The sequence below is a fragment of the Onychomys torridus genome, chromosome 4 (genome assembly GCF_903995425.1).
Source record: "Onychomys torridus chromosome 4, mOncTor1.1, whole genome shotgun sequence".
In the NCBI taxonomy this organism is placed as follows: Eukaryota; Metazoa; Chordata; class Mammalia; order Rodentia; family Cricetidae; genus Onychomys; species Onychomys torridus.
Window position 1 is genome coordinate 30568943 of NC_050446.1, and position 19904 is coordinate 30588846.

A 19904-nucleotide genomic window follows, 5' to 3' on the forward strand; every position below is an offset into this window, starting at 1 on the left:
TCGAGGCAGAGTCGTTACCTGTTGAGCCAAGTCTCTGGCCCCCGTATTCTTTTCAGACCCTGAGATTTGAGATAGCCCTTTGACATCTGCCTTTTAACATCTTTGCCCATTTTCCTTCCTTCCTCTTACCAGTTCATGGATGATCACTCTGGACTCTTACACCCATGCAGTGTTTCCCAGTCAGAGAAGCGATAGGGATCAAGAGGATGGGGGAAGAGAGAGGGCTGACTTGCTTTACAGTCCAAACCCTTACTATGGGAGTGACTTAGCTAAGTGAGTGTCATTGATACACGAGGCACAGTAATCAGTGGTGAATGCCTTATGTCTCAGACTTTCCTTAATGCACTTAGTCATATTGGAGTGACATCAAACACCAAGGAGGAGCCTGCAACTTTAGGACAAGAATCCGTTTTGTGATATTAAACCAGAGGCAAGTCATGCTATTTTAGGATATAAGCAGTGGGTTCCTGTCTCACTTTGAAAATTACCTTTCTGGGACTTTTGCTTGTAGTTACCAAGTGAGACATCAGTTAGGATGTTGTTAAAGTAAAGAAGCAAACTAAACCTATTACTTCATCAGAATCAGCACATTGAATCAAAAGACTTATAGACCTGCTGTCCTGGGCTATTTCCTGCTTTGTTGAGTTCAAGTTCCTCATGTCTGGGTCAGTTTTCCTCCTCTGCAAGTTGTGGCAGACCTTCCTGTCTACATGAGATGGAGGTGCAGTGGTCGAGTAGGAGCAGATCATCATGACGACGTCTGTACTCCTTGTGGAAGTGTCTGCAGAAGAACTGCAGTGTCTGTTGCTCTGAACTTCCACATTAGTGAGCAACTGAATAGAACTGAGCCTGTCCTGAGTAACCTGGAATTTAGTGGTTCTCTTTCATGTTAAAAAGACACCCGTCGGTGGGACGGCTCAGCTGCTAAGAGCACTGGCTGTTCTTCCAGAGTACATGGGTTCAGTTCCCAGTGCCCACATAGCAGCCCACAAATGTGTATTAATTGCATACAGTTTCAGGGGATCGTACACCCTCATACAGACATACATGCAGGCAAAACACCAGTGTACGTAAAATAAAAATAAATCATTAAAAAAAGACACCAACGATCTCTGCAGGACAGTTTACACTGTGCCGTCAGAGCAGTGGGCCAGAGCAGTGGGAAGAGGAAGAAGCTCAGGGTCGCCATTGGTAGAAGCTTCACCGGCCTTCACAGGGAGTGCTAGGCATTCCCTAGTCCTCTGCCACTTACAAGAAATAGCTTTTCCCTTCTGTTTCTAAGCTTCTTTCATGATTTAAAAATGTTCAGTTGCCAGGCAGTGGTGGCACACGCCTTTAATCCCAGCACCCGGGAAGCAGAGGCAGGCGGATCTTTGTGAGTTCAAGGCCAGCCTGGTCTACAGAATGAGTTCCAGGATGGCCAGGGCTGTTACACAAAGAAACCCTGTCTTGGGGGGAAAATGTTCACTGTCTCTGGAGACTTTATTGCACAGGGAGGAATTAAATAAAGTATCTTAAAGTGGACGTGGTGAGATCATGTGTGTGATGTTTTGGAATTTTCTGTCTCTGCCAGTACACAGTGATGTGAGCTGTGTTTAGGGCTACTAACAAAGCCACTCTGTGAGACCCAACAGATGAGTTTTCTTTGCCAGTGTGGCCACTCCAGGCAGCGATGGTTAAGTGCGTATCTTTGGTGGTAGCTGTCTGAAGTGCTTGAAAGAAGAACCTACCCCAGGCTGTCTGACTTCTCACCTTCCTGACTCCTCATACTTCCTGTATACCTGTATATCAAGATGAAAGGGCCAGAAGAGAGGAGAGAGGAGAAAAAGTAAAAACCATAAAGCAAGCAAGCAAGCAGACAAACAAACAAACAAAAAAGGCATCTGGAGTCTACTAGATTCTTCTTGTACCACAAACCTCTTAAGGTACTTTTCTTCCTTGGACACGTGGACCATTTTTCTGCTGTTGTTTTCATCGCTAGCAAGTATGGCTTCCACAGTAGCTGTGGTGCATCCATTCCCAGAGGGACACAACCACTTTGGATGACAGTGTGTGGCTGTGGCTTGTGTGACTGCAGTGATCTTTGTACCCTTCAGTTGGTGGAATTTCACACTGAGTGAATGTTCCTTCTGATATCCTCACAGTCTCTAATGAGGAATGCTTGCGAGGAAATGTGTGAAATCAGGTGACAGAATTTTATCCTCAGGCCTTATCAGCTTGTCTAGTGGAGTCATTATGGACAGCAAATACAAATGTGTGAGCATTCATGGTGAACTGGTACACAGTACTCAAATGCAAGCTACAAAGAATGGTTTAAGACTGGATCGTTAAACTATTTGTCACACGTTAGTCCTGCCCATGGTCTGTGGTACCTGCTGTCTTTTAAAGGTTTTCATACTCATGGAAAAAATTAAGCAAGTCATTATCCCTATTGAATTTCCAGAAGCCAGTAAGCATCAGCCTCTCGTTGGTGGTTTAGTGGTTTCTTCAGTTGGGTGTGCCAAGAAGGACTGAGCCTGGATTTGGGGTCATGCCTGCATCTCAGTGGCTATGGCACCATGTCCCCAGGCTGCCTCATTCTATTCTAGTCTCGGCTCTTTCAGCAACCAGGCTAGGGATCATTTATGGTTGAAAGTACATTAGGACAAACTCCTTTTCTTAGATACCTTTTTGAAACTGGTTGTCTTAAATTTTCAGCCAGTCAAATGCAAGGATGGCATGTAAGTACTTTTTGCTCCTTATTCTTACACAGCAATCTATAGTTTTCATACCCTATCCAGAAATGCCTACTTCCTGTAAAAATAGTTGAGCCCATCTTCTATGTATACCCTTTTAGACTTTGGATGTTTCGAGGGAAAAACCAAAACTACCCACCATGTCCTTTCCATTGATCAGTGTCACCAGTAATTCTTTTTTCCTTCCCCAGATGGGTCAGAGAGTTTCTGAATGAAGAAAACAAAGGCCTTGATGTTCTCGTGGAGTATCTATCCTTTGCACAGTATGCAGTCACGTAAGTAAAACTTAGCTCGCTTGCATATCAGTTTCTCATAGTCCCAGAAGATGTAACCCAGCGGTAAAATCACATACCTCACTGAAGGCAGAAACCCACAAGCAGATGGGGAGAAGTTGAAAAAGATTTATCTCTGATTTTTTTAGCTAAAAACAAGTCACATAATTTGGATTTGAAATGTCTTTAAGGCAGAAATAAAACAGGTGAGTAAAAATCACCTTGAAGACCTCCCAGCTATGTGAGGGATCACACCCAGAACCTGGCCTTGCTACTAAGCAATATCCACAATGCAAAAAATTGGCTTTCCTGAGGGCTTAAGTTACATGAATCTATGTGATAGAATACTAGAGTAGTATGTAATACATTCCTGAATAAATAAAAGAAGTAGAAAAAAAGAATGTCCTTTCATTTTTTACTGAATTTTGATATGCTGGGGATTGAAGCAGGGCCTATATTCTACTGCTGATCCACACCCCAACCCTGTGATACATCTGAGATGTAGGCCAGTAGTAAAGCCTTTGCCTATCATGTGGGAAGCCATGTGTTCAATCCCAGCACTGAGGGGAAAATGATACAGGTGTGTTTTTGTAGGTCTGGCAAGTGAACAGATAAGGACACAGTGCTGGACATTGACATAGTGGCCCAGGAGGACGGAACACTGTTGTTCCCTTTTTAAAATTATATATATATGTGTAGTCTTTGGTTTCCTACCACATGCAGGGAAGGAACCTGGAGCAGGGCAGGAAAAAATTAAGTTGCTTAGCTATATTATTCCACATGGTTCTCCGTTTTCATGACTTCTGGAATGGTTTATAACAGGGCTGCAAAGTGTACATTTGAACGAGGCATTTTGTTTTCAACATTTTTCCTTTAATCAGGAAATAGGCCAACGTCCACAGATAGTTTCACTTGTGCAGGGTGAGGCAGTAATGATGCTGTGTTTTTAATTAGACATGGAAGATACTTCAGCTCAGGTGCTATTTGTTTTTCTCCTTGCTGTGGTTGTGTGTGTGTGTGTGTGTGTGTGTGTGTGTGTGTGTGTGTGTGTGTGTGTGTGTTTTAAGACAGGCTCTCAGGCTATACAGAGGCTAGCTTTAAACTTGTAATCCTCCTGCCTCTGCTTTCTGATTGCATTCCACTCTGCTTTTTCCAGAGGCAGACATATTTAGCTTGATTTTATGTATATGAGTGTTTGTCTGCATGTATATATGTATACTACCAGTTCACTTGGTGCCCATGCCATGGAATCCAGAAGAGGGCATTGAGTCCTCTGGAACTGGAGTTACAGATGGTGTGACTGCTGTGTGGGTACTAGGAAACAAACTAAGGTCCTCTGCAAGAGCATCAGGAGCTCTTAAACACCGAGCCCTCTCTCCAACCCCTCCATTCTTCTTTTTAACAGTAACTACTTGTTTTTTATTTCCTCACTCCAAAGAGTCTGAATATCCATCCAGCTGGATAGTTTTCTCTACTTAAGAAGAGGAAACTACAATTATTCTTACCTTGCAGATTCATGTTTATTAACTAAATTTGGTATGATAGTTTCTATTTTGATATTTTTCATATACTATAAGAAATTCTTTTCTGAAATATAATTCATAGTGTTTATGCCATATTCCATCAAAAGGATATTTCTTACCTATTTCTGTTAGTTTCAAGTCTGCTAATCCCATGATGTATCATGTGTTATGACAAAAAGAATATTCCCTCTTGCAAATTTTAAAATCTATAGAAACATTGATAGTATTTAAGGAAGACTAAGAAAAATGAGGAATGAAGGAAAAAAGAAATAATATGTTATAATTGTTCACTATATATAATGAATCCTTTACTTCCTTAATGATAGGGCTTGGAAGCCAGATTTCTCAAATACGCCCTCATGTCAGATCAGTGGGGGCATGTCTGTGATACTGTGCGGGAATTCTGCAGTATAAGGCAATAACCCACTGATCACCTGGACTTAGAGTTTGTGTTTTCTGTTTGTGAGCCTTTGGATTTGTTTGGAGGCATTAGCTTTAAACACTTTGTTCATTGGTTTTTAGTTTTGTTTTGCTTTGTGTAGATGCTAAGTTATATAATTTGTCTTTTATTTTGAATTTTTTTTTTTTTTTTTACTATATTCTTGCATTTGTAATTCTCCAGCCCATGAAATGTAACATGGCAGGTTCTGATTCTGTCTGAAATGGAAGTGTCCGCCAATTCAGTGAAGTGTGTGTTTCTTGCATTTGGGCCCTGTGCACATGGGAAGGTGTGAGAGGAACGTATGACATGAGCTCTGTCCAGTGACTTGTGACGTGTCCATCCCGTGAATGTTTTTCCTATGTTCCTTGAAGTCCCTTCCATCTCAATAAGAGCCTTTTGTTTTAGTACTTCAGGTTTTCTTAGACTACCTCGTTCTGCCTCTCTGCTCTTCAGCATTACTCCTGCACCCAAGGGCACGACAGAAAAGTCTGTCTTCAACCCCTTTGCTGGCTGCGCCTCTCCCTGCTGTGTGATTCACCCAAACAGTCGGAGAACATCCCCTAGGTTTTAGGTGGCTGTTGTGATGTTTTTGTTCTCCCGCCTCTGGCAGTCATGCTTTATAAGCATCTGTAGATGATTTCCAGCATACATTATTTTTTCTTGAAGATCTTTATAGTCTTTCAGAGAATATTAACTGTCGCTGCTGTCTATTTGTTCTGCTGTCTGATCAGGCAGAACTTAGGGTAGAAACACTGCAGTATTCTTATGAGAAAGCAGAGCAACTCACTGCGTGAGCAAGGATATGCGTGGGATACAAAGGCCTGCTTGTTTAAAGACTCGGTTCCTAAGGCTACACGAGAATGAGCAACTCAACTTGCCACTGATTCCAACATGGTTAACATGAGTAATAACCTCAAAAAATGTCAGAGGAACAACAGTCTTACTTTAAAGAGCACCACATTGGAAAGAGAATCCACAATCAAAGCAAATCCATAGCCTCACTAGTAATGTATCACATATGGTTGGAAAAGTACTTGCTAACACACTAGGAGAAAATGCTCAGTGAAAAATTGATGGGTAGGAATGAGTTAGTATAAGCCTAACATACCAACTTGTTCAAGCCAAATGCAGACAGCTGTAAGATCTCTTGCCTCCTTCCAGCACAGCGGGTGTAGTAAGTAATTGGTAAGCCACCAAGATGCAAACAATGTATGCCGACCCCATTTTACTTGTTTGTTGTTAATGGTTCTTTTGCCAGACCCCTGCGTTTGTCATCCTCATGTTTTCCAAGCTAACACCCGGACCACAGAGGTTCTTTTGCATTTCCTTTGGCTGCAAAGACTTCTCACATTATGGTGAAGACGAGGTTAAGGAATAGCAGGTCATGTATGTCCACGTGTGTGTCTGAAAGTTAGTGTCTAAGTTTTGAGTAGCATTCCTTTTTTGTTTTAGTTTTGACTTTGAAAGTGTGGAAAGTACCGTGGAGAGTACAGTGGACAAATCAAAGCCCTGGAGTAGGTCCATCGAGGACCTGCACAGAGGGAACAACCTGCCCTCCCCTGTGGGCAACAGTGTGTCCCGCTCTGGAAGACATTCTGCACTTCGGTAAGTGCCTTAATGAGATGCTTCGGCACTGCAGGTCCTCCTCCCTCTTCTGGTCCTGGCTGGACATCGTTGTGTCTTTCCACATGGCACTTTCTTCTCCAATCAACAGTTTCATAGGTGTTCATGGCCTGTTCTCTTGGCTTAGTGCTCTATACCTTTACATAACACTTAGAAACACCATGTTGTGATTCAGCATAGAAGGCGAGAAGCTTGTACCAAATAACAGTGAAATAGTCTCTAGCAGGTAAGTTCTTAACCTGGGCGGATGCTGATGTAGTGACCTCAATACCACTTGCAGGGTAGAGGCTGCACTTTACAACATGAGCATCTAAAGAGCCCTGTGGCTCCGCATCTGTCTGTGCTGCCCTGTCCTTCCACAGGTAGCTCAGGTGTGTGCCTGTGCAGGGTGTGTTCTTATTCATAGGCCACAGTGTTAGAAAGATACGTTTTTATAATCAAGTGCCACATGCTAGGCATGTTCCTTTGGTTAGGTATGCTTCATGTCAACTTGACGTTTTTCTACTAATGACTCACTCCATCTTACAGTTCCTGCTGAAATGCCAGGATGATACAGGAGGATCTGCACTGACCACCTGTATCAGTGGGTGTAATCTCATGCTGTTCATTCAGGCAGATCTGTAATCACTCACTGAGTGGAGAAATAGCTTTTACAATTTTCAAAGCACTGTACTTAAAGCTAACTAGTAAGGAACTCACCATTTGCACTAATAAAGGTAGAAGTCATATCTAAATTGAGTTGTTGAGTTTTTCAAACCCATGACCTGAATACAGACTTGTGTGGTTAAAATCTTCATTCCTGGGTGCTGCTTGCTTTTTGTAGCTTACTAAAACCTTCTCTTGTTTTTCTGACATGACCTGGCAGGGCAATATCATCCAAGTGTTTTGGATTGCGATGGGTTTTGAGTCACAGAGTGTGTATGTCAGGTTACAGCTTGTGAGTATGTGGTTTCCAGGCATATCACATTTAGTTACCTACTTATTACCTTTTACTCCTTTGACTTGGGTTTTAGTCATACAATTTTTAAGAAAATATCCTTTTCTGTAATGAAGATCAGTTCTGCTGAAGGATTTGATGTTTGACTATGATGTCTCCAATAAACCAGTCAGATTTTCCTTGTTATAATGTCCAAAAAATGTTGGTGGATTTAGGATGAATTGATTCAGAAATAATAAGCAACAATGTTCCAGTTCACTTCCTGGTGTTTGCAGCAGGCCAGGGGCTAAATAACCTGCTAGTGTGTGTCAACTTCACACATGGGCAGAGGAATCTATGTACTTATTTACAAGCTAAAGCTAACCAACTATACATGGAAAGTTCTATAAGGATCAACACTCAAAAGTGCTTTTCACTATTTGACTACAGTTACGTAGCATGCTACAAAGGGCTTTAATTTACATGGTACAGTTTAATTTGGTTATTTTCCTTTGTTTACTTAGAAGGTATCTATTGGTCTGCTGTCACTTTAACACAGATTCAGTTTTCTAAATAATTCATTGCATGTTTTGGACCTTAGAAGGCAGGGCCCAGGGACCTCAACACTAGCATGACCTGCTTCATTGTTGGCTCAAGGTAGATCTTGCCTGCCTACATTTTTAATTAGAAAGCTACACGAGAAGTATGGTGATAGGCCCAATGGGAGTATTACTTGGAGAGACATGGGAGCCCTTTGGCCTTTCTGGCAGGCGTGCTCAAAGATGACTAGGAAACCACCATCATATTCTTTTGTTTTGTGCTTCGACGGTTTAGAAGCCCAAGGAAGAGGACACTTGAATTTCACCAGAAAGTCAACATGGAGGTGACTTGCATGGCACTTGCTGATTTGAATCTTACTATTTATTCATTCATAATTATTGGTTTTAAACAATGTATATCAATGGTAGTTTAGCTCCTGTGATTCAACAGCGGTCAGAACACAGCTGTCTGGTACATGTTACTTTTCATATCCCCAAAGATTGTTTACATTTTTCTCTCTTCCTCCTCCTCTCCCCTTTCTTCCTCTGCTCTCAACACTCCTTCAGTTTCTGGTTTTCATTCTCTTGCCTTCTTTCTCATTCTACTGTCTCACTTCTGATTGTCTCCCCTGCTTTGTCCGTCTTGTCCCGAGGTCTCTTGTCCCGCTGTCACCCATCTCTTACGTCACCACCGGGCTGGCTTCCCTGCCCAGTTCTCTTCAGCTCCAGTGCCAGCCAAGCTGCTTCTCCTTCTGCTGCCTCTGGAGCAGCTTCAGTTTACACACTGATGATGAGGCTTCCAACTGGAACATCTGTAAGTCACTGGAGAAAACATCCAAGAGAGCTGGCAGTGCATGGTGGCCTGGTCTTACGACCATTCTTCATGTTATAATATGTTCTGCCTATCATATTATAGCTCCTCATCTAAAGAATTGGACCCTTTATAGTAGAATGCATTTTTATTAATATCAAAATTCTTCTGAAAGTACTATTGTGTTTTCTGGTAGTTTTGCTTACTAAATAAATATCTTATATTAAACACAGACTTGTTTCCTCTGCCTCATCTCCAGATAATAACATAGATATGTACTCTTACCAGTATCTCTTGCCAAGAAGTATAGGTGAAACTTGGAAAAAATGAGATTTTAGGAGATTTTAACACATTTTATAAATCAAATTTGATTAAAGAAAAAATACTTCATTATTAAATACAAGGTCTTTGAATAAAATCCTGATGCTAGCACAGTTCCAACCTGATATCTTTACTGCATATTGATTGGAAGGCACCTTAGGACACAGCACACACCCTGAATTAGACCTGTGGCTGGGTTCTGAATCATCATACACATCTGACGCTTGGCCACAGGGGAAGTGTTGATGGCAGTGCAGCAGAAACCTGGCTTGTGCATTCTCTAGAACATGGCCTGTCTCCAGTTGAGAGTGATCCCACCAGTGTGCCTGTAGATCCTGCTTCATTAAGTGATGGAGTCCTGCACATCTGTGCACCGCATGGCTTAAGGATCATGTGGAACTTGAGAAGCATGAAAAAGTAATTTTAAGACAGCCAAGATGAATGCTATTAGACCTGAAGGAGACATGGTAGTGACAACATAAATACTTTTTTAAGGAAACAAATGGAGAACTAACTTGGACCTGGAAGAAGGGTCAGGTTTAAACTGGGTCTGTGGGTGATGGGTGGAGTTGTTGCTCGGGTTAAGAAAAGGCTACTCCACACAGAGGTGAAGGAAAGAGGCATTAGCTGAGCAGAACCTTACATCAAGGATCAGGCATGTTTGAGAGGCAAGTTCCAAGGTGGAAAAGCTATGGACATCACCCCAGCTTACCTTCTCACTTGCATGAAGGTACAGTGATCTATTGCTTTTAGGATATTAACCACTAACCAACATTTCTTCTGAAATGAATATTCTGCCTCCATGAGATGTCATTGTTTGCCTCAGGCTAGTGTTTTTGAGGAACAGCGTTTCACAAGTAGTTATGATCTGACAGATTATACCTGTCACCTGTGGACTCAGCAGCAAGCTGAGTATAGGCTTAGATATGATTTACACTTCTGACCCAGTCATCCCATTCCTCACATTGTTTGAAAAGGGAATATAAAACACAGACACAGATTGCATCACCATGATTTTCACGAAGGTGAAAAGTTTTTCCTAAATGAGCACCGTGTGGCAGGCACTGTGCCGAGGGCATCCGGTGATCTGTGGGGACTGTTGCCTGTTGCCGGTATCACCAGTCTTATCTCTAAGGGTTCAACATCTGCCTGTGATCAGTGAAGGAGGAAGTGAGGCGGTGAGGTGGTCTGACTCCACTTCCCACTGTGCTGGCCTACCTCTTTATTCATATGGAATGTATTCTTGTTCCTCCTGGTAAATGTCCTGTTTGCTGATCACTGTCCATAGAAGGTTTTTGTAATCCCCGTTTGTCACCCTAGAGCCATGTGAGTTAGAGGAAACCCTCAGCATATGCTGGGATATTTCATACTACTTGGAAATAAGTGTATAGGAACACCAACTCGGGGCCATTTCACTTACAAGACAAGCTTATTTGAGAGTTAAGCTTTATTTTTTCAAGTAGTGTTTTACTTTTAATCAGAATTTATTATGGGGGAAATTGCCAAATTTTTAGCTTCAGCTATTACAGTCTCATTTTCTCTTTATCTCTCTGTCCCAGTGGCATCTTTGTCTTTCTCTTACACACACACACACACACACACACACACACACACACACACACACACACACACACGAGTTTGAACTTTTTTCCATCTTACAGGGAGAGAATGTTCCCTGAGGTGCTCATTCTCCTCTGATCCTCTCCTCCCCTTTCCCCTATTCTGATTTTATGTTTTCTTTATTGAGTTGTCATCTGAATTTTATTCTCTTCTTGTTTCTTCTCCTTGTTACCATTTGTTTAAAGTTTCCATTTGAAAGGTTATTTAGTGAAGAACTTGACTTACTATTGGCCCAGGGGATCACTTAAAAGCAGAAGGTTACCAAGAAAAATACTTTCAAATTGCTCTGCTCTAACTTTGAATTTTATCTGTCACCAAATGAGGTGGCAGATGGTGGTTGACATATTTGTCACCTGATTAGAAAGGGAAAGGCCACTGTCCATGAGTTGAGACAGAGCTCATCTTGCCCCTGCTGTGCTCTCTGAGCCATGCACGGGACTGTCCACTGAGAGACTGGCAAGAACAGTCTAGAACCCGTGTCATATTTGAGGCTGCTTCTCAGTGGTGACTCATTGGGAGCTTAGGAAGATGGGGGTAGTTTGGGATGAAGTGTCGCAGGAGTGAGAGGGTTTCCTGGGACTCTCTTCACAGGGCCGTGTGCTGCTTAGCTAGCTGTCCCATAGCAAATGCCTTCGAAGGAAACACAATGGCAAGTCAGAAATTGCAGGTTAACAGACTTACCATTCATATCCTGAGCGGACACCTTCCTTTCACTCACATGGTAAAGCAATCCCAGCTGTGATCTGGGTCTCCAGTGGAAATAGAAAACACACTGAACATTCCAGTCCTTATTAAAAACAATCAACATTTCCGCTCCTCCCTTCTCCCCTCCCTGATTGTGTCTGTCTCCACCTCCCTTTTCCTACCTCCCTTTTCTATACTTTGAACTGTCTTCATGGAACTATTTCAGCTTTGTTTCTTTTGGCTTTGGGGCCACTTCGCAATGTACTTGGCTCATTTTTAAGCATCATATATTTTATGTTTAATTGATTTTAAAAATGCCCAAATGATGTCATGTCTAAAGGGTAGGAAAGGAAACCTAAAGCCCCAAATTTTGGTTAAAGTGCTATTAGCCAAGACCTTGGAATGGTTGTTGGTCTAGTCCTGACAAATGATGTGGCATCCTGGAGGGGGACTGCATTCCTGTTTGGTTGAACCTGACTTCAGCTTCCAAGGCATTTCCAACTCCTGCACTTCTAGGTAGGTACTAGTTTGATATCTGAGGCTGAGAGTTCCTTTGCAACAGAAAAAATATATATCGTTCCCCCTCTCTGTGGCCAATAGGATCGGGATTTAAGAATCCCAGAGTTGTTGACAGTGGAGCTGCATAGAAGGCTTTTGAAAAATCTTTCTCCAGACCTTAGAACATCCTGGTTCAGGAGTCATCTAATGATCGATTTTGTATTCAGTCTTTAGACCGTGGTAGTACAGAAGAAAGGCACATTTTTACATAACATACAAACTAATTTTTACATATGTGTGCTAGAGACCAAACCTAGGACCCTAAGATGCTGACCAACCCTCTGGAGTAATGCCATGTTTATACAAATAAATGTGTGCTGTTGTGACAAGAGATGGGTTATGTCTTACCTGAAGACATCACTGGGTGAACAGTGGCTGGACTCTCAGTGTTTACTGTTTGGGACTTTAGAAATACTCCTGTCTGAGCAAATGCAGTGTCTGCCATCAGGCTTTGGCTCTGGAGAGGAGGCTTTCTCTTGTACTCAGGATAATCCTAGACTTGTCACTTATTCTGAAGTTTATTACATACTGTTATTTTTTAAATATGTATTTTCCTAACCACAAGAACCAGCTATATAGGTTGAGATGCTGGCTATGTGCCCCTTTACAGATTCACTTTCATGAGGGAAGTAGGTGGTGCAGGTGGTGAGTACTAAACAAGACACATTCTGCATCGGTCTTGCAAAACATTTTTATAAATACTATGTAGTTTTTATGTCTCCTGTGCATGTTAGCATTGTTGTAGAACTTCTCACATGTATGTAACTCCGGATACTTGGTGAAATATGTATGAAACGGATGCAAGTGTCAGGAATACATTTTAAAAGTTAGTATTGTGTGCATGTTTGGTGTGTGTGTGTGTAGGTCAGAAGACAACTCTGTGATATTGTTTCCTTTAATCTTTACTGGAATTCTGGGGAATTTAGCTAGAGTTGTCAGGCTTGTGTAGCAAGCATTTTCCCATGATCTCTACTGCCTGCCCAGTTTGCCATGTGTGCGTTGTTTTGTTAAGAGACAGAATTTCATGTAGCCAAGGATACACTGAATTCTCCATCCTTCTGCCTCCACTTTCTGCTGTGATTAGGAGTCCAAGCCCCACATCTACCTTCTTGGTTCTGATCTTTTTTTTTTTTTTAACTGTTTTTTCCCCTTTTTAATACCTTTTTAAAAAAGATTTATTTATTATTATGTATACAGTGTTCTGTCTGCATATATGCCTGCAGGCCAGAAGAGGGCGCCAGATTTCATTACAGATGGTTGTGAGCCACCATGTGATGGCTGGGAATTGAACTCAGGACCTTTGGAAGAGCAAGCAGTGCTCTTAACCTCTGAGCCGTCTCTCCAGCCCTTGGTTCTAATCTTAAGTCAGTTTTATAATAATCTGTTTCTATATTTGTATAGGTTTGCCTGTGAATTCTCATTGGCAAATCCCAAGCAGCATCTCCTCTTCATTGCTAGGGTAGCTCCTACAGTTGTAGTCCAGTGCTTGGGAAGATAGCAAAGCAATGATGCCTGAGAAATGTGATTCTTCCCTACAGAATCATCTCTATCCTTTCTTGTGTTTCCCCACTAATGGCAGGAGCTCCAAAGAAAGCAGCCAGGCTCTTCTGCTGCTGGGCTACTCTTGTTTTGCATCTGGGCATCGTGAGACTCCAAGGCTTTCAGGGTGGCAGTAGATACCAACCTTGTGGTCCAGGATACATCATGTCTCATTCCTTGGTTCTTCCCTTTGCCGTTCCCAGAATCTCTCTCCAATTGGTGTATCTCGGGACTACACCCTACTCTCACAGCCCAAACACTTGGCCGTACTTCAGCATAGACAGACAGTGATCTCTAAAGGCTTGTTGCACAGTGCCGATGAAGACGCTCCCTGCAGAGAAAGACAAAAATGGACAGAATGAAGCTTTTCAGAGTGCCTGAAGTTAGGTGACATTTTGAGGCAATCTGAGAAACCCCTGTGCCGAAAATGAGAGAGGGATCTGTAAATTTTGTGCCATTTTCCCTGCCAGACTCCCACGCCTCCTCCCCCACTGCAGCTTTTCAATAAGCATGAAACCTGCAGCCTGGCAGGCCCTAGAAGGGGCAAAATAGACCAGGAGATCCTTCCCTCGTTCCCCTCCCCCTCCCCTTCTATTGTCTCCCTTAAGCTCAGGTTGTGTACTGGTAAGAAGGGAGGCCCCATTGTAACAACTTGTCACGGAAGCTAATTTCAAGTGTCATCGAGAGGCATATGCGCCACTAACTGTTGGCAGAGTCTGGGATTGCACAAGACATTACATGGTGCAGGACCATGTAAAGCTCATTTGCCTGGTTATCCACGGGAGACCATGGCTAATTTGATGTCTCATCTTGTAACTGCCATGGATTGGAGGTTTACTCTGCAAGTGAGTTCTGCTCAAATCTCTGAAGTCTCATGGTACCTTCAGGAGCAAAGTACTCTAGCAGTCAGTTTCACTGTAGGTATTTCTGTAGCATAATTGGGAAACTAAAGATAGTGGGTTACCACAGCAGCACTCAGGCCTCCTACCCAGTTACCCACTTAATCTCTAAACTCAGTCTGTGTGAGATTTATTCTAATGGGGAAAATAAGATCAATGCTCTTGTGAGAGAAGGTAGCTCAGCCTGAAAGTCTGTGGCTTGCAACCAGAGGTAGGTTGCCCTATCTGTCCTTCCAAAGACAGTATTGAATTGCATTTACTTGCACTGCATGATTATAATATAGCACATGTATTACTCAGCTGCTGGTTCTGGTTTCTTATAAGTTGTCCTCTGCTCCTACCCTACCCCCCATCCTTTTCCTTTTTTTAATGAGGTAGGTCTTGATATGAAACCAAAGCTGGCTTTGGAAACACTGTTTTCTTGCCTCAGTCTCCTGAGTGCTGAGATTATGTGTGTGCCACTGTGCCTGCTGCTGTTTGAAAATTTAACGGGTGCCCCATTACTATTGTGATTTTTTTTATCCCTGAGTGGATCAATATGAATCATATATTTGGCAGTTTCTTGGCACTAATCAATTACCTTTACCCTTTCTCTGGGCCAACTGTTTGTTACTCATTCTGTTGTACCGTATTGACACCGAGGTTGATATTTCAGTACCAAGAATACAAGTTCTGGAAGCTGAGGTTTTCTAATGATACTTGCTCCTTTGTCATGGTGTTGTATAGTTTGCTGTCTTCCCAGAAAACTGCACATCAGTCTGCCCCATCAGGGTGGACCATGCTATATGCAAAGTCCAGGTGGCATGTAGACGGTGCTTAGGGTAGGAGGGACATGATGATCTTCTCAGTCTCTAGTTAGCAAGATTTATTTTTCATTCGTGTGTGTGTGTGTGTGTGTGTGTGTGTGTGTGTGTGTGTGTGTGTGTGTGTTCAGGTTGAGTGCAGGTTCCTGGGGAGGCCAGAAGAGGGCATCAGATTCTCTGAAACCAGAGTTACAGGTGGTTTTGAGTCTCCAGATAAGGATGCCAGGATTGAACTTAGGTGTTCTGCAAGAGCACAGATTTCTCTTAACTGCGGAGTCATCTTTCCAACCCTTTAAAGTAGATTTAAGTGGAGATCATCCTCTTTCCAGCTCTTTAAGATAGATTTAAGTGGGGATCATCCTCTTTCCAACCCTTTAAAGTAGACTTAAGTAGAGATCATCCTCTTTCCAGCTCTTTAAGACAGATTTAAGTGGAGATCATTCTCTTTCCAGCTCTTTAAGATAGATTTAAGTAGAGATCATCCTCTTTCCATCTCTTTAAGATAGATTTAAATAGAGATCATCTAAAAGAGTTTTTAAATGTATTTCTTTCTCCTTCCTTGGAGGAGTGATGCATGTCCATCTCAGGAGAAATCTAAAGATAGAGATAAAAATCACATGCCAAGGCTGGGCAGGGCCTAGATGAATACTTGTATATTCATCTTGTTTCCTAAACTCCTCAGAAATAAAAACTTTATCTTTTGTTTTCTGTTGGTACTTAGCAGAAGTTATTGTAAACAGTAGGCTCTTAAAAAAGGTTATGTGCCTTAACTCAGAAACTTGGCCAGTTTTGTAATCCCAGCATTTGAGAAGATGAAGCAAGAAGATAAGATTATCATTAGTTTGAGGGCAGCATAGGCTGCATAGTGAGGTTCAGGCCAGCCTGGGCTATAGAGTAAGAACCTGCCTCAATAAAAATGGAACAAACAAAAGCAACTGAAAAGAAGAAACAGAAGGAAGAAATTTGGTTTGGTTTCCTGTCATGACCAATGGCTCTTCCTCCTAGATTCTTCACCTTGTCCTCAGGGCCTTGTAGAAGTAAATTGACCAATAGAGTTTTAGTCACAATTTTATTGGATTTGAAGGTCATCCTAGGACATCTGTTAGAACCAAATCCATAGAGAACTGTTTATTAAATAATAATAGTTAGAGCATACATTGGAATTGATTTAAAACTTTGCAAAAATGATAGTAATTTCTTGAGATAGTAGTTAAAGCAAATAAACTAAAAATATAATTATGAAGTTGTCAAATTCCATAGATGTGCAACAGAAAAAGTACTGATGTACATATTAACCCATGCCATTCTCTAAAATCTTGCCTCACAGATTCTGAAAATATTTGTATTTTTCAGAAATAAAAAAGTATGATAGCTTACAGGTTTCATTTATTTAACTGAAGGCAATTAATTCTTTTAGAATGATAATTCTACAATAGAAAGTACAGTTTCACATTAAATTAAAGCCAACAACAACAAAGCCAACTTAATTTCCTAGAAAGTAGTTTATGAGACTAAGATTTAAACAGAGAAATCCTTGTTTACTGAGGGGACCACTGATATGGTTTCTGCAAGATATGCCCAGATGCAGCTGCTGGAGGCAAACTGTACCTTAATCCTACATCCAGTACTTTTGAGGGCAGGTAGTGAGGCCTCAGAGTGACTGAAGGGAACATCGTCAGCTTGACCTACCTGATGTGAAGGAACCAGAGGCAAGGAGCTGTGGCAGCAGAATCTTCACATGATGTCATGCTGTTGAAAAGCAATTGGAGAGAGCACAGTGCCCCTGAAGAGCCTGAGGTCTGGTCTCCTCTCTCTTTCTTGTCATGTGATATAACTTTCAGTTTCAGTTTTCTTCCCAGTGTGAAGAAAGTTGTAGCATTAATGATACAAATTGTGCTGACTCATCATTACTATGATTAGTTATCACTGGCTATATACTATTGGGTTTTATAATTTTGTAACGTTATGATTTTAAACACACAAATTCTCCTATAATTTCTCATTACTACTTCAGCTTTGTATAAAAATTAGGGAAAGGAATGTTTAAGCCAGGCACTATAAATTTTGAAAAAAAAATAGATTTTTTTTTGCTCTAGAGTACAGGGAATCATTAATAAGTACAATTTTTAACATATTGAAATCTTATTTATATAATCTTACTATACTTTTGGGGGGGGTACTGAAAATTGATCCCAGGGCCTGGTTCATGCTAAGCAAGTGCTCTACCACAGAGCTATATTCCCAAATCTCTTTAAATATTAACAAGATGAACATGATATGCCATAATAAATATATTTTAAAAGTTGACTCAGAAAAATATATTTGAGGTTCTTCCTTGATCTAACATGTAGTGTTCTTTATGTTAATCCTTGGTGTCTAGCAGTAGAGAACTTTGGCGTATTTAAAGCAGGTACAGTTGCAGCTGGATAGATAGAGGTTTGGGTCCAAAGTTGTAAGTACATCATTCAGCTAGAGGGGGTGTTTGCACAGCCTAGCTATGTAGAATCCTGCTATGTTGATCCCTATGTTTGCTTCCTTACATATGGAACCTTCCTTCAAACTTAAAAGAATTTGTTTAAAATTAGCTTACAAAGTAGCGGGTTTCTTAGGGGAACTTACGACTTTGCCATGCATCCTTAGTTTGGGTTGACCCCTACCCCCTCTTATATATTTCCACCCTCAGTATTCTGTCTTCTACCTTCATGCTCCTTCCAACCATACCCAGTTACAAATTTGAAATGTATTTTATATAGGCTTGAGTTTATAGAGATGACCTATCCTGTGTTTCTGCTCTGAGGCAAAACTTGAACTGAAGCTTTTAGTATTATGTGTTTTATATGCCTTATATTACATTGTCTGACCTGTACTATTTGCAAGCTGATATAAAACTCCAATAATGTAAGGCTGATAAAATTAATCACAACACTGAAGCAAATTTTACCATGTTTTCCTCTAAGTTTTAGCTGCCATGTCAGACTTAGGGTGAGGGATCAGTCTGATTTTGGGGCATTTGTACAGAACTAAGGCTTCAGGATTTAGTATGTCAAGGTGAAGCCAAAGTTACTAATGTGTGACTTTAACTAGGTTTAGACTCTTGAGAGCAGCAGCAGGGAGAATGGTTAAAGTGTGGTCAAGTAATTGGAAGTCAAGGTCTGTGCTAAATTTCAGTTCCTCACCTGCTGTGACATCAGCAGGTACAGTCTGCACTCTCCTGCACACCTGGCCTGGCCCCCTGACTATGAACTGGGAATGTTACAACTTCTCATGCACACACTTTTGTTATGTGTTGTAAGTAGGGTGAGTTTTACTGTATGAGAATCCAGCCTGAAATGATAGTGATAGGATCACAGAACCATGTGGTTTTGCCCTTTGGAGTGGTTGGTATTGGTGTTTTAGCCTGCAGTTCTTACCTAGGTGTTGGTAAAAGCAAAAAATAACAGTACCTCCTTAAGTGGGTATACTTTGTGCTCACTGTAGTCTGTCATTTCATAAAAGTTTCCTTTTTTTTTTTTTTTTTTTTTTTAGATATAATACATTGCCAAGCAGAAGAACCCTGAAAAATTCAAGATTAGTGAGTAAGAAAGACGATGTTCATGTCTGTATCATGTGTTTACGAGCCATCATGAATTATCAGGTATGTGTTGAATTATCAGTATATGTTTGCTTCAATCCTTTAAAAGATTTTGGTGTGAGCAGACTCAGATCTCTCTCTGTCTCTCACTCTCTCTGTCTCTTATCTCTCTCTGTGTCTCTGTGTGTGTTGGTGTTTATATAACTCTTTGAAGTGAAGGTCATGATTTAACGAGATTCTATTCAGAAAAGTCTGATTCATTCTAATGCTCAATATTTAGTTCCTTGGCTGTGTATTTTTAGTATTTATGATTTATCATGTTGTGATACTGTATCCTACATTACTTGGTAAAAGTTTGCCAGCACCATGGGAAGTAAGCCTGTACTTGTGAGTACTGTTGGACAGCAGTAATGAGGTATCTGTTGCACTAGCTGATGTGGTGGTTGATCAAGAGGTTATAGTTATGGTGTGTTAGCACCAGTGGTTCCTGACCTCCACAAGGAGCATGTGGAACAATGTCAGAAGAGCACACTCCTGCTTTGGGTGGTTATGCTATGGGTTGACCTCAGTCTGGCAAATAGTGTAGCATTATGCATTTGGTTAATCCTACAACACAGTGGAAAATGAGTGCCTGAAGGATCTAGGGTAAATGAACAGGGCCATAAGCCAAGTGGGGTAGTAATAAAAAAATGGATTAATGGTTTAAACCTCAGATTCCTGGGTTGGGGACTAGATATATGAGGGTCCAGGTTAGCATTCAAACCCAACATTGGAGTGTGAGTGGAATGTGTGAAGGCAAGCATGCTTTGGCCTTTCCCCACCAATGAAAGGTTTTCAGTGCTTCACCAGACAGAGACTGTCTTGTAGGTTCTGAGAATGCTGCAGTCCATGAAACCGTGTCAAGAGGTCACTTTCCAGAGAGGGTAAACACGGCAGGACTGCACGGCTAAAGTGTATAGCATTTCAGATCATGATGATGGAAAGAACTGAAGGCAGCCACCTCCACGGCACACTTGGCAGGTTTTCGCCGCAGATTCATGCAGCCACA

At 41.5% G+C, this 19904-nt stretch overlaps 1 protein-coding gene across 11 annotated transcripts in view; it reads left to right on the plus strand.

The window, feature by feature from the left end:
• The window catches only part of Fmnl2 (formin like 2), a 287932-nt gene that overhangs the window by 205166 nt on the left and 62862 nt on the right, over positions 1–19904 (plus strand). For 9 of the 11 annotated variants that reach the window (XM_036183681.1, XM_036183685.1, XM_036183687.1 and 6 more), the window contains exons 5-7: positions 2927–3010; positions 6425–6577; positions 18811–18919. In XM_036183681.1, the coding sequence (XP_036039574.1) occupies positions 2927–3010; positions 6425–6577; positions 18811–18919 (346 nt within the window). The remainder of the gene's footprint in view (positions 1–2926; positions 3011–6424; positions 6578–18810; positions 18920–19904) is intronic. The other 2 variants (XM_036183691.1, XM_036183692.1) reach the window with 1 other exon arrangement.